Below are 15,912 nucleotides of genomic sequence, written 5' to 3' on the forward strand. Positions count from 1 at the left end.
TGTGTAAGATAAAGAGATAAGATGTAAGAAAGAGGAAATTCTTGTACCATCAATATCCTCATTGCAACAGAAACACAGGGTAGAGAAAGACATTAATCTAACACTATGTACAATAAACAAAAATGAAAGGAATAGAGGAAGAAAAAAATAGAACAGTATAGCCTTTAAAATACGCACCAAAAAATCTTTAATAGCAATTTTAGAAAGATAGCATATTAGCCCTCACCTGCCTCCATCATTATATCAAATTATGTGCACATTTTCAGTAGTGAGATTATTACGGTGGACACACAGTTTTCTGGCATGGAGACAGTAGCCTATGTGATGAGTTTTCTTCGCCATTATAAATAATTATATTTTTAGGTGGGTTATTCTACGTCACGGTGGCAGTGTGGAGCTGCAGCTCTTCGTGGACTGCGGCTGTAAGAGGACGTTTCAATCAAAGCCAAAGCTCCAACAAACGGAATCCATCTCCTGTATTTTCGGTCACTGAATAACCGGCACGTAAAAGGCATAGTTTCTCTAATATGTCGTCACCTGAAATTGCTGCGTCACACGAAGGTATGTCGATTAAAGTTATCACATCGAATCGGTGCACAGGGCAGCATGTTGCCATTACACCTCAGTGTACCATGTAGACAGAAACAGTCTCTTAAAATATTAAACATGCTATCCAAAACCAAACAACCTGATCCGATATAATATAATATAATATAATATAATATAATATAATATAATATAATATAATATAATATAATATAATCTTACATTTCTCTCGAAAATGATGAAGTATAGACCTTTATACTTAATGTTCTTAACCCTTACATACTAGTCAGGGTCAAATTTGACCCAGTTTGTCATTTGACAGCAGTAAAAATACCCTAAACTCTGTATTTTAGCCTGAAATTTGATGACTTCTCCTAATGTGACCCAGAATATACAAAGATTTTTGTGCAACTGATCCACATTTTTGTAGTGTTTGACGCATTTACTCAAAAAAATACCAATACTAGGACCACTATATAGTGTGTTGTTGTGTGCTGGCATCTGTGATTATATTTTTGTACATCGTTGCATTATTCAGTTCAAGGGCTGCTATGTTACAAAACCAAAAAAGATAGAGTTGAAAAAAAGAAAATTAAGTATTAAATGAAGTATTTAGAAATATCTGCTTCAAATATGCTAGATATCACTACCACTACTTCTGCTTAGATAATTATAAAAGTAATACATGTATATATGTTCTATGACTGTAATTTCTCCACAGTCTGTGAAGCGTCACTCCCTACATCAGTGGCTGAACACAGGATTGTTCTGGTGGGAAGGACAGGAACAGGCAAAAGCTCCTCAGGCAACACCATCCTGGGCAGGTCTGCCTTCTGGGTGGATGTCTCCCCCTGCTCGGTCACCACACAGTGCAAGAGGCAGACTGGGACAGTAGACGGGTGTAGTATCTCTGTGATCGACACCCCGGGGTTCTTCAACGCACAGTTGTCCCCTCAGGAGGTTATAGCAGAGGTGGGACGGTGTGTTGTCCTGTCCTCTCCGGGACCTCACACCTTCTTGGTGACCCTACAGCTTGGCAGGTTCACCCAGGAGGAGAGGGACGCCTTGGAGTGGCTCAAGGCTACGTTCGGGCCTGGAGTCACCAGGTTTACCATGGTGCTGTTCACCTGGGGAGACCAGCTGCACGACAAACGCGTCGAGGACTTCTTGAAGGAGAGCGATGAGCTGTCGGAATTTGTCAGCAGCTGCCATGGAGGGTATCACGTCTTTGATAATAGCGGACATGACAGGACAACAGGGTATGCAGAACAGGTTGTGCAACTTCTGAAAAAGGTAGACAAGCTTGTTGAGGACAATGGAGGCGGTTGCTATAGCAATGACATGTTCAAGGAGGCTGAGAGGGCCATCAGGGAGGCACAAGAGATGATGCTGGGACTAAGAGAACATAAGGTGGAATCCCCTCAGAGGGAGGCTGAAGACAAAGAGGAGCCGGGACCAGAGTTGGAGAGGAGGAAGAGGAAGGAAGAGGAGGAGAAGAGGAAGGAGGAAGAGGAGGCCAGGAAGAGGGCGGAAAGGCTGTTCTGGTGTGAGCTGGTGTCTGCGATGGGGAAAGGTGCAGCAGAGGGGGCAGGGATCATGGGAAAAGACAAAGGGAAAGGGAAAGCTGTGAAGAAAGCGAAGGTGGTGGAGAAGGCAGCAGCTCTGGCAGCCTCGCCGCTCTCCATCAGTTCAGCTGCAAAAGTGGTGGGAGGGGCTGTGAGAGAAGGAAGTAAGGTGTTATACAAACACCGCAAAACTTTTCTGCACTGAGAGATCCTTGACATAGTGGGGCCTGAAGTATTTATGATTCATATGATTCATCATTCATTCAGATATGATGATGCGTGAAAGAAAGTCACTTAACTGTGTTTTTCCATTGTGAATCATACATCTAATGCTATCACTCTCTGTTTAGCATCAGCACAATGCACCGACATTTTTAAGAGCATACTGTTACATGTGTGTATGTGTGTGTGTGCATCCGTGCGTGCATGCATACATGTCTGTGTGTTTATAGGAGCTCCAAAGAAAAGTAAACATCCTAGTGTGTTTCACTGCATGTGGGTTGGTGACGAAGAACATGACCACACCTTCGACTTGAGATAATTCACGTTATAATAAAGGTAATATCATAAAAACTGTGTGCAATTCAAATAACTGTGGACCAACACATTTGTAAGTGTCAAAAACAAGTTCATGTGTTATAAAAATTCTAATTTCTCTAATGATATTTTCCTATTTTTATCCCTGACAAAACAAGACAGTTTGGTCAAGGTGACAACTTCAAAAACATGTTTTACTGAAACGTTGCAGCAGTTATTCTTTCTTTGGCTTCATTTATGACAAGACAAAATGTTTAGCCCTTTTTTCTCCCATGAAATAGAAATACATTGAAATAGAAAAGCCTACAATTGAGAAGAAATACATAAAAGTAACATACTTGGCAATAAGGGAAAAACGTTTGCACATAATACAGTAAGCTATCCGGGGAGTGTCTAACACTACAGAACCAAAGAGGAAAAAAATTGTGGAAGATTAGAGAGTACAATTTTACAAATGTAAATCATTGGGCAAGACTCAAACACACAATGGTGACTGGATAAAGTGTAGAAACCTTTGACACGAAACTCTGGGCACTCTGTATCTCTAACTGTACCGTGTGGAAACTAAAGCTATGATCTACCTGAGTGCTGTACAGAAATACTACAGCCAACCTCATTTACATTTCTGTGGATTCGACATTCTAACAGCTTGTATTAAACAAAATAAATGTCACAAACTGCATTCAGCTGTTTCCACAGTCTCTCTCGGCACATTAAAGGAAAAATAAAGACAAACAGTTTCCGCAGTGTTGCTTAGATGCATGAATTTAAGCTCCATATGCACATCAGGGACACATTTCCAGTGTCACCTTTGCATCTTATGGAGAAAAAAACCCAAACATACATCACAGACTTTCAACCACAACAGCGTATGTATGCACACACATGCATACACACACTTGAAAATACACAGACTCACACACAAAGTACCAATCAAACAGAAATTCAATTTCTAGAGGTGCGCTAGTTTCGGTCTATAGAATGACGTCAGACCATAAGTCCCATTGCTAAAGACATGTACAGTTGAAGGGCAGGTCTGTGTTCAGATGCTGAACTGTAGCAGGCACAGTGGAGACACGCTTTAAACGGGCATCGGCAGGCTCATCTTTGCATTCCCTCGAAGAACTGCGGACGGGACAAAGAGGGACAAAAGAAGAGAGTTTGGCTCAATTTTTGCCACTCCTTTGTTTACCAGGTGAGTGACACCAAACTTTACATCCTCCTCAACTGGAAAAGTAGGATTGAATCTCACAATAGACAATAAAGAATACAATTATTTTTTCTTTTAATCACAACACACAGCTCAGTTGTCTGACTAGTTTAGCACAGTGAATTAATCGGTTATACTGTAGTTTTTATTACTAATTCATTGTCTTGGTCATTTGTCACTGAAAAATACCAAACATTTGCTGGTTCATATATACTAAGTTTATCTTAACTTCTTTGGTTTCTTATTAAAAATATTAGTTTGGGTTTTTTGGCACAAAGGTTTGGACTCTTATAACGTCTAGTAAGCATTCGTCATTATTTTTGATCTTCCATAGATGAAGTGATTGATCAGTTATTCAAGAAAAGTCAAAATACCTGTTAGTTACAGCTCTATGGATTAGGACTATAACATAACAATAATGACAACATCTCTTCAACCATCAGCCAATAGTCTCAACTCACCCCTTGTGAAGTAAAGGTAGAAGAAGTCGCAGTAGAAGATGGTCTGCACAACGCCAGACACCACAGCAATCTGGTCAAAGAAGCCCTCGGTGTGGTAACGCCACACCCAGTTGGCTATGTAGAGGGCTCGGTAGAGGCCGAGGAAGAACAGGTAGTGGGTGGTGATGGATTCTGCCTCGCCAGTCTTGGTGATCATGAAGAGTTGTGGCATTATGGCCACCGCCTCCAGGAAGATGGAGAAGGTCCACAGGATCTGGGTGGAATCAGTGGGATGGAAACAAGTAAGTTTTATTGAAATGACACTTGTAAGCCAAAGTGTTAAAAGGACATCAAAAGAAGTGTTGTGTTTGGGTGATCTATATATGCAACATTAAAAACCAAAGGTAACTTAAACTGATTGTAAAAACCTCAAGCTGCATTTTAGTCCTCAGTGATCTTTAGATATAAGCGTTTTTAAGTTTTTCTACACTTGGACACAAATGTATGAAATTTAACTGGATCATGTCATTGTATTCTTGGCTGCAGAGGCCATCAGAAGTAGGCCAGTAGTAGTTTACCTCCATTGGGGTGAAAGCATAGTGCTCCAGGAAGGAAAGCCCGATGACTGGCACCAACAGGAACTCCACGCGGAATGAGTCGTTCTCTGAGTCGTAACTGTTCCTGAAGCGCATGTAGATCATATAGACGGTGGCATAGGACAGAGCTAGGAACACCACCTGTGAGAAGATTACAATAGTGATTATGAACGTCCACTGAAACACTGTTAGTAAGACATGCAACCCATCAGCGGCTGCTTTGCAGGTCTAACTGAATGCTGCCTGCCTTGCATAGTTATACCGTGTGTATGCACCTGGATAGAACCTATATGAGCTGCTGTGTGCACCACAGACAACATCTGAGGACAACATGTTGTCTATTTTTGTTGTAGTTTGGTGAAATTGTAATTATTCTCAGCATGAGCTCCACTAAGATCAGTTTGTGTTTTAATTGAGGTTAGTTTGTGTGTCACAGTATGTGTGTAACCGTGTGTGTGTGTGAGAGTCTGGATGTACACACTTACCTTCATGACTGTGTTGTAAGGAGAAATGAAGACAGTGAATAAGTCAAGGTATCTGGTGGTGAACACAAGTGCAAACAGCACCTGAGACTTCCCAGAGATGCCTGGAGGGACATAAAAGTTACAACAGTTTAGAGATGCAGATTTAAATTGTGTAGTAAATTATCCCAGCAGACGTATAGGCCAATATTTGGTCCAGGACAGATTACAGAAATGTGCAGAAGTTGTTATGTTTTCCCCAATTTTACGAATTAACAGAAAAAGTATCCAAGAAGACAACTGCACTGTAGATTCAGTTTGATTTAAAGATGCAGGCTGCTGTATATGACTGTAGGTGGGGCAGACAGCAGATTGCTTTGTTAACATTGCCACGTAGCTTCCACTCTTGTAGAACTATCAGCATCATGCAAATACCCTCCTTAATGTACTTGACTCACATCTTTTGTTATGTATCACACTGTATTTGCGCACTGCGTCAATGCTCCATCTATAGAACCGCATGCATATAATTATAAGGAGGCTGTGCAATCATAACAGTCTGCAGTAAACACAGAAGCCAGAGTCTGCCTACCAGCACAGGATTTGGACCTCCATATCTTCAGTAACAGGATGATGATCGCCACCAGATGTGACACGTCACCGGCCAGACGAAAGACGTTCATATTGTTTATGTTCAACAAAATATTAAAAAAACAAAACTTTGATACAACTCCTTAAAGACCTGACACGTCTGCAGGCGGCGGGACGGGGCTGTTCAACGACCAAACGCACACTGTTTGCGTGCAAAAAAATAAATAAAATGACGAGATAAACAGCTGCAGGGTAAACTCCAGACTTGGCTCGTTATCTCAACGCATGGACGTGACGGATGAGATGTCTTTCTATTCCGCTCACAGGCTCAGCTGTGTGTGTGTATGTGCAAAGGTCCGAGAGCAAAGTTGGTTCAGAGGAGGTGACGTGGCTGTCAGCTCAGACTGCAGGAACCAGCGTCAAGTTACGCAGCGTCAGAGTAATGTCCGGTTCACTGTATTCACAGTAAAACTCGCATTAAGCAACACACACACATCCTTCAAACTGCAGCCCTGTAACTGAACAAATAATGCAGAAGTTCAACATGTGGCTGATAAGAGATCTTTCATTGAATGGTAGAGTTCTGCTATCTGAAGCTGAGCTAAAGCTGATGTGTCCTTATCATTGGAGAGATTTTATCTAATTTAATTTGGAGGAACTAATGTCATTACTTAAGAAGCTTTGAAACGTTAAATAATACTTTCAGAGTGAAATGGTTTACTAATTTGATTAAAGAAGAGGAAAACATTTGGAATACCTTACCTAAATATGTATTTAGTTTAAGGGTGGAGTTAAATTTCTGCTTAAATGTGATTATAAAATTGATAAGTTACCTGTAAAGTTATTAAATGTTCATAAAGAAGCTCTGCTGGCCTGGAAACTGATTAACAAACAGAATTTTTCACCAACTAATTGCTACATTTGGAATAGCAAGAATATTTAATATAGAAATAAATGACTATATTATGGACAATGGGTTAACAGTGATATTGTATTGGTTAAACAGCTTGTTAATGCTGATGGTCAATTACTAACTTATAATGAATTCCTCTGAATTCTGGTTCAGTAATCGAGGTTCAATGATCGATCCATTCAGTAGTGATATATTCTGTGGAGAAGTTGAGATCACCAAGAATAAATGCTCAAATAAATACATCAGGAGTTACATACAAGCTGTAGCTCTGCATCCAGAAAGATTCTTTCGGGCTTCGCTTTATGGAGAAATTAATTGGCAGAAATTTGGCTAGTTGGAGTTTCCTTAGTTAATATTGAATATACTTTCAATTTCTGTGAATTAGAAGAAGAAACAATCTATCATTTGTTTTATCATTGTATGTATACAGAATATTTTGGGTGGATGTTCAGCATTGTATAAGGAAAACTGGACAAACAATCTAATTTCAGGATAAAGACATTTATATATTTTTGAATGTCATGAGAAGGAAAAAGATAAAACTAATCATGTTTTTGATAAATTTCCTATAGACTTATGATACATTATTTTGAATTTGTATGACTTTTTCTTTCTTTTCTTTCTTCTTTTCTTCTAACTTTGTATATATACCCCTGGTATGGAAAGTTTTGAGTTGTTCCTACTGTTAATGTACATGTGTTTTCTAAATTAAAGAAAAAACAACATGCTCACTTCCTCCTCCTCTTCCTTCCCCTTCTTCTTCTTTTTTCTCCCCTTCTTTCTTCTTTGGGGTTTAACTGCCACTTGCATCATTGGTGTTGCATTACTGCCATCTTCTGGAGTCAGTCAACTCCTACAGTGTCTGGTTTGTCAGATTTTTACTATCAATCCAGATGTCAATCCATAAGACATCTGACCAGACACTTCCTGCCTTGTCCACTTCCACCACACTCCAATTTGCCCTTCAAACCTGCTCCTGTCAGCCATGATCTCATTCCCTCCATCATGTCCTTTCTTTCTGAGGTATGTTTTTTGCAGTTAAATGTTCTACTGTTTCTGGTACCTGACAATGTTCACAAAGTCCAGTTTGATGCTCCCCTATAATGTGGAGAGTCCTGTTCAGGTTACTGTGTCCTATTCTTAGTCTGGTCATCACTACCTCCTCTCTTCTATTTCCTCCCCTATTTCTCTCAATACTCTATTTTGTATTTCATGTAGTTGTCTTCCTCTTATCTTCTGATCCCAGTGCTGTTGCCTCTTTATTGATTTTCTTCCATGCAATACCCTTTCCCTCTGATTCTGAAAGTTTAATTGTGGTGTCTATGTTTTCTTTTTTTGGCTCTTTCGGCTAGTTTGTCCACTTTCTCATTACCCATAATGCTTATGTGCACAGGAACCCAAATGAGTGTGGCCACAGTTCCTTGTTTTATTACTCATGGGTGTATTATGCACACTTCCATTGAGTTTAACCTGATTAAATGCAAAATTCACCTGTTTCAGTGTTATTTTTCATCACAGGTTTAATTGATTAATATACATGTTTAACTGTCAGGGGATTTGTTGTTTTGAAAGATGGTTCAGTTTTCTCTGGAAGGCAAAAACATGTCATTTCTGGTGTTGCTTGACTTGCTGTAGCTAACTTAATATAAACTGGAAGAACGACTGCATGGCTCATTTGTAGACTATCCTCAAGAAGTGCACCCTTACTGAGACAGCAGATGGCGACATGCTGCTGGCTGTTAGGAACTGAAAATCCCACATGGACCTCCTCTTGATAAGACTGAGTGCTAATCAACTCAACTCAGATAAACTTTATTAATATAGCACTTTACAAACAAGACAGCTGATCCAAAGTGCTTTAAGGCACACACAGAGGAACACAAAAGAAAGAAACAAACACAATAGAAGATAAGAAAAAGAAAAAAAATCAGAGTGATGATAAATAAAAATGATGATAATGATAATAATGATAGTAAAGCACATGGTCACACAGAACCTATAGTGGCAACACAGACCTACAGAGACTTCAGGAGAAATACTTGAGCTGGTTAAGAGGCATTAATGAGTAGAAGTGTGTTTTATGAGTCTTACAGATCTCAGTATGGGGGAGAATCGGATGGTGGGAGAAAGAGGATCCCACAGTTTTGGGGCAGCGATAGAGAGGGAAGGCTGTGTCTCCATAACACTTTGTTCTGGATCTCAGGACAGACAGAAGTTAGGATAAGGATTTTGGAAATGCTGAGGTCATGAGTGGAAGACCCCATTCCCCACCCATGTTCAATTGTATTTTCTGCAAGTTGTGTTTCTTTTAATCTAAATGATAGAAAACTTTTTGAAATCCTTATTGTCCCTGTAGTTAGTATCAGATGAGTGTAGTTTGTTCCCATTACTTCTGAGGAAACTGTGAGAAAATTACAAACCTGTAAAATTAAGCTTTATTCTCAACATTAAGGTCTAAATGTTGTGTCAAAGCCCTCTCCACACTGCCAGAAATAACATTCTGAGGGAGAAATATTGAATCCTTTTAGCGTATTTATCTATCTACCTATCTGACCACATATAAATCCATATAAAAACTTTTACACTAACTAAACACTCATCATTATCCTGTTTAAATGTTTTATTTCATATTTCCTATTTAACAGTTTCATTGTGTTCAATCAAACACTATGAAATGAATTTCTGTACAAAAAATGCTTTACAAATAAGCTGCCTTACCTTTCCTATCTCCTTAATCGTCTTTAGCGGATGTTCTACATGAATCATTAACTAATATTTACATATCTTCAGGCTGAGATCGCATTAAATGGATACAGGCTTAATGAAATGTAATTAAATGCAAAATTGCAGTTAAGTCATCAGATTATCTTGAAATCATCCAAACTGATGAAATTAGTGGATTGCATTGGTAATCGTGTTTCACAGTAGATGATGTGACAGATTGCAGATATCCCACACAGCTATCTCCAGCTGTGTGATGAACTGTTTCTATTTGTCTTCTTCTAATTTAATTGAGAACTGAGATGAGTCTTTAGAATAAATGTAAAAGTTTTTGTCGAACATAACAGGACTACTACTTTTTTAAAATGTCAGTCATACAGTCAGGCAGTGTCACATGTTTGCAAACCAAACATTGATCTGTGATGCTAAAAGAATCTGTATCCCACAGCAAAACCTTGAGGGACTTTCATCCAATCAAGACTTGTAGCATTATACTTTCAGTGTTTTAAAATACTCTCCACCCTCTCTGTCCTCACCGTCTTATGACACTTCCCCTCCACCTACCTCCTTTTCCTCCTAATTCTGCTCTCTGAATCACTGTCAAAACCTAAAACCGCTCTCCCTCCTTTCTCATCTTTCGATGTCTCCCTTCCTATCGAATCCCTCCTTCTCCTCCTCCTCCTCCTTTGTCCTCCCTCTTAATCCACAAATTGCGGCAGAATTCTGGCGTCACACACACACACATCCTGCTCCCCAGCATCCTACTCTCATGTTTGATGCAGTAAAATCAGCTGAGATGACATAGGAACTGCTTTCAGCCTACTTAGAGTGTATCTGCGGTGGTGCAGAGAACTGAGGGGGCACAACACACCAACGGAGAGCACACAGCTCCTCTATGCACCCCTGAAGCACTTAGTTGAGACCCTGCTTCCTTTATTGGTCACTGGGTTGCTCAGTTTGAACATTATTCTCCAACAGAAGTGTTCATCTTTTCTGGTACACAAACGGATAGATCAGACACAGAGAGGGAAAAGTTGTTGGTATAAGGAAGAGGGAGACACGAATTTACAATGTGTGCTGTAAAATTATGCTTTTCTTATTCCTTAATGTGTGATTTATTCCAGACAAGCATATGGATGAGGGTGGACCAGGGCAGCAAATGTACTGTAGAGGACATCCTCTGGACAGGGTTGACCTGTAGGCTACAGTAATGAGTGTGTGCTAAGCAAAAGGTTATGGGAACTAATCTGACACCCAGGCCTGATTAGTAGCTATTTATAAATACACACAGTCCGGTCTGCCCTGAGGAGTCTGTCTGCCTGGTCATCTCCTCCTCCTCTCAGATGCTGGACTGTCTGCGACCCTCAATCTCCTCCCGTCTCTCCCGTCACACGCAGACAGTTTAATGGTACCCTAGTTAGTTAGTGTCTGACTCAGCTCAAACCCAACGCTCTGTGGCCAACACACACACCTCAGCTGTGAGCGCAGACACTGAAAGCTGTGATTATCTTTTAAATGAGACTCAAGATAATTAATAGTTATCATCACTTTCTCAGTCATACAGTGTTCACATTAACCACCTGGAGCTTCATTTTAAAGCTTGTGCATTGCTACAGTTTTCTAAGCCTGTGTTCTGTAAGAATAGATCAAATCTTAACAGCAATAAAAAGGTAAAGATCTGTCTTATAAATACAATATCAATTGAAAGACGACAAAAACGACCATATTCAGTGGAAAGCAGACATATACAGTGGATTTTCCATTTATGGTTGGGAACAAACATCTCTCTCTCTATATTTTTTTTATATCTAGTCTTTCAAACCAGTTTTCAAGAACAAGATAAAGTATGCTTCTAATATTTCCCAGAAGTTTTCTCCACTCTTAACTTCAACTAATGGTCAATAACATCACCACATCTTACATCACTTTTGGCAGTCTGACCTGTGGCCACAATCCTTGGTTTATATTGTTTCTTTACTTTCTTTCTTTATGTGTGTGTTTGTTTGTTTGTTTATTTGTTTGAAAAGCTAAAGCTGCCCTGATTTAGACACCAGTGTCCTCCTCACACAGTCCTTGTCATGTTTGATTGACCATTGAACACTTCTTGTCACGTCACCCTCAGCAGCAGAACTCTAACAGGCTTCCTTTTAAAAGTGTTGTTTCATTCTCGGTGTACCTGTTTTCCCCAGAAGCGCTAAGTTTCGCTGTCTTCTGTTTACCTCACCGTTGCTGCTATTTACAGTGCTGTGTCTCCATCTACCCCCGCGTTCCTCCTCTGTGAATTTGGCATATGGGCAGATGCACACCCACATCCCTATTCAGAGGAAGAGGTTTTGAAAAGAAGAACCCCCCTGCTCTATAATTTACAACTAGAAGGGAGAGCGAACGAAGGAGAGCGTGATGAGGGGGCTAATGGGGAGCTGTGGATGAGGGCAGGAGGAGAGGGGAGGGGGGGTGGATGGTTACCTTAGAAACTGTTTTGCTCAATTCATATTTCATGGAGTCATCTGGATACTGCATGTAGAAATTATGGTTATTCTGAGATTGTTGAAGTAGTTTGAGGTCCGCTTGTCCTGTTCTTCAGACACTATACACTAACTTACAAACTAAGTGGTTACATCAAAGGTAGAAAGAAACATAATTCATTCAGCAACAAGAAAGAAAGTCACTCATAAAACTTAATACGCTGTCTAAATTTAAACTAGCTTATATTAGAATAAAATCTTTAAATCTAAAGGCACCTGGCATAACATTACATCATTATAATATTAGAATACTTCTTACATGTTAACACATAACAGGACACTGACAGGAGCATATCCTCACAACTAACTTTTGATTACATACATCTTAGTGATGATGTTTGTTTCTATTTGCTTTCTTTTAGGCTACTATCTGACATTACTGATCACTACAAGTTGTGTCTGGTTTGCATCAGGCTGGGGATCTTTGTTGCATGTCATTCCTCATCTCTTTCCCTCCCCTCATTTCCTGTCATCTCTCTACTGTCTCTAATATTCCAGCACTGACACATGTTCAACAACTGTTCAGTCTAATGGCCAAAGTTGTGGTTTAAAGTCTCAGTCATTCGCAGGGCAGAGAAACTGCTGCTGCACTGCTTGAACAGTTAAAACCAGCGTTTTCTGCCCTGTGTGTGTTGATGTAAACCTTTAATGTACCTGAGCAGAGCTCTCAAGTTTTGATTGCAATGAAGGAGTAAAATGTGTTGACAGTCAGCAATAAGAGGCTGGAGACCATCCACGGCACAGTTGTGAGGGAGTAAAAGTAAATGTTTACAGGCTAATTGATAGCTCTGTTATTGTATTCGTCATTGTGATGCACAGTTTTACTATGCACAACTATGATGGAAACTCAACCACTTCATTTTCAAGCCCCCATGTTTTCCTCGTCTCCCACCTGTTACTGTATCATCTCTGTTGTTCCCCGAAGAGAGTTAGCCTAGAAATCATGACTCAAACATGTTCTCGTTCACTTACATGGACACATCAGGCATTATTCAACACCTACACATGCTTAGACAGAGTGGCAGCCCCCCTTTAGTCTTATCTCCTCTTGTTTCTCTTCTTTTTCCTCTCCTGCCCTCTCCTCTCCTCTCCTCTCTCCTCTCCTCTCCTCCATCCATCCCTCCCTCTCTCCCTCCCTTCAGAACCCATGCTCTGCAGAGGGGAGATTGACACAGCATTTTCAGCCCGGGGTGTGTGAGTACACACAGGAGAGAGCACACAGACAGGATTATAGTCAGCAAAGGAGGCAGCGGAGGACAATAAAGGATTAAAAGGAACAAACAGGGATAAAACAATGAATAAGCGATGAGGAAGAAACTAAAAGAAGAAACTAAAAGAGTGGAAGAATGAAAGAAGGGATCACAGACCACAGAAATCTAAGGATGTGGCACCTTTGTCCTGGACAGTGAAAGTGGGATTTTGAGAAGTGAAGTGGTGGCACACAAGGAATTCAAATTACAACAAAGTGACAGAAAACAACAACTAACTTGCAGCGTGAGTATCATTTATGATCCATTTTCAAATAGTATTTCATTATCAGGACATGTGTACAATAATCATTTGATAGATTAAGTTTTTTATTTGTTAAATAAAGTCATTTGACAGCTTTGTACTGCAGATAGTAGACATTAAAAGCAGCTCTAGTTTTTCCTACAGACAGTACACTCTTGCAAAATAAGCACTGCGTCATACAGACTATAGCTTGGGCATCATGGAAAATGCTGTGTCGTGTATGATCAAGCTAACAGTCATAGTACTTCGTCATATGTAAATCTCTATGGCACTAGTGAGGCTCAAACTAAAGCATCACCTGGAAACATATTAAGACAAAGCAGGTATAGAATGAACCTCAAGGAGATGTTGCACCTGTTGATCAAATGAAAACAGATGTGATTTGATTTGCTGGACTGTTTCGTAGATTAGTCTTATGTTTTTTGTGCACAGAGAATATAAAGAGTGCAATGCAAAACATCCAATATGCAAATCTATGCTATCATAAAGGAACCTTGATAAAAAGTGGTGTGTTTTAGTCCGTATGAAGATGCAATTCATTGTTAAGGGGATCATTGCTACATAACTCTGACTCAGTCCTGTCTTTTACTCAGACAGCTCTAATGGACTTTTCAGGACCAGTCAGGAAAACAGCATCAACCAGGACTGTTAAGATAAAAAAAAAAAAACAATTCAAAGGCTGATAACACTGGTAATACTTTGAAAAACCAGTTGCTATGATGTGTAGCTGCAGGTTAATAGGTATGATATTGGATGACCAACTGTAGACAGTCAATAGACTACTTATTGACCTGCTGATGATCAGCTGTAATTGTGGTGGCCTCTCTCTGTTTGTCTGACTAGTAACAAACAAACATTCAGGGACACGTTCAGGGTCAGATCATTCAGGTCTGCAGGTGGGAAAGTAGAACAAAGATGTTTGTCCATATAGAGATCTATGTCCATAGATTTTTCCTTTTAAAACTGTCAGTGGATCAGTTACAGTTGGACTGATCTATCACATGAACTGGGAAATATGTATAATATGTTTTGCAAAGATCAAAATAAGACAATGTGGAGGAAAAACATTTGAAATGCAGCCAATATGGAGGTTGTCTGATGTGATGGCAGCACGGGAATAATTCTTTGCACGACTGACTGCTTCTCTGTGGGTTGGCTCGTGACAAGCAGAGGTGAAACAAGGGTATTTATTGATTCATTTTCACATAGTACAAGCAAAGGATAAAAGAAGGAAGTGAAGTGAACCTGTTCAGTGGAATGACTGACTCAAAAAATCATTTTAATTAGAATCAGATGAACATGAATCATATGAGAGTATCAATGTGTCTGTTAATAATAACTGAATGTGAAAAAGCACATCAAACAGAAGTTTACTTAATAGTGGGAGAGAACAGTTGGCTTCAGTCCCATTATCCCAACACAAAGTCTCAGCATGAATCACTATTGTGAGAGTGTAATTTACATCACAAATTTTAAGCAAATATGTATTTCTCTTAATAGACTTAATTTATGCAACAATATTATTCTGTGCTTTTCATGCCAGTGGTTTTAAACAATCATCTTAACAGTCAGATTTAATGTTATTATTATTTTAGGCAGAAACCAAACATATGTCTAGGCTACATAATTTAGCTTTGAATGCATCTGGTGATTTCATACAGTCCTTTTATAGACAGTAAAGCCAATTTCCTCTTTTAATTACCAGTTATGACCAGCATATGATGGAAAATGACTCAGACCACTTTGCATAATTGCTCCATTAGATGTCGCATCTGCTGGGCCATATCTGGGCATAAAGCTGTGGTACTCACACTAGATGTATAATTTCTTTTTGTGGCAGATGTAAGAGTATGTCTTATCAGAGGCGATTTACCAAAAGCTTAGGGGACACTTCTCTATCTTAATCTCACTCTCTCCACCCAACCTGCTTGTCTTTGTATTTCTCTCTGTCCCTCTTTTGGGATTAACAGTCAGGAAATCTCCAGGAAGTCGCTTGTTACAGGATGACTCTACCTTTCTTATTTCAGTTTGCAAGATTATGACTGACTCAGTCTGTGATTTATGAGATTAGGGGGGAGTTAGTGATGCAGATATCCAGTGAAACACTTCAACAGCACTGTGAAGTCTTACACAAGTGTGCACAATAAGGCTACATTGATAGGGGATGGGCAAATACATGCACATATATGTACAGTTCATACACAAATACAGTACGGCTGCAATGAATGATTATTTTTATACCAATTAGTCCGACGATTTTTTCTTCAGTCAATATATTCATTGTTTAGTCTATAA

The 15,912-nt window shown here is 39.6% G+C and overlaps 2 protein-coding genes across 2 annotated transcripts; one reads left to right on the forward strand and one right to left on the reverse strand.

Moving 5' to 3' along the window:
- Positions 1 to 388: 388 nt before the first annotated feature.
- On the forward strand, positions 389 to 2,655 carry LOC137201348 (GTPase IMAP family member 7-like). Its single transcript, XM_067616357.1, has 2 exons — positions 389 to 561; positions 1,268 to 2,655. Exons 1-2 carry the CDS (start codon positions 528 to 530, stop codon positions 2,314 to 2,316), a joined length of 1,083 nt encoding a protein of 360 aa, XP_067472458.1. The 5' UTR covers positions 389 to 527; the 3' UTR covers positions 2,317 to 2,655.
- Positions 2,656 to 2,821: 166 nt separating this feature from the next.
- On the reverse strand, positions 2,822 to 6,356 carry kdelr3 (KDEL endoplasmic reticulum protein retention receptor 3). Its single transcript, XM_067616359.1, has 5 exons — positions 5,948 to 6,356; positions 5,380 to 5,480; positions 4,877 to 5,035; positions 4,320 to 4,572; positions 2,822 to 3,773 (listed from the first exon to the last, which is right to left on the reverse strand). Exons 1-5 carry the CDS (start codon positions 6,036 to 6,038, stop codon positions 3,730 to 3,732), a joined length of 648 nt encoding a protein of 215 aa, XP_067472460.1. The 5' UTR covers positions 6,039 to 6,356; the 3' UTR covers positions 2,822 to 3,729.
- Positions 6,357 to 15,912: the final 9,556 nt, after the last annotated feature.

This window comes from Thunnus thynnus, chromosome 17 (genome assembly GCF_963924715.1).
Source record: "Thunnus thynnus chromosome 17, fThuThy2.1, whole genome shotgun sequence".
Lineage (NCBI taxonomy): Eukaryota > Metazoa > Chordata > Actinopteri > Scombriformes > Scombridae > Thunnus > Thunnus thynnus.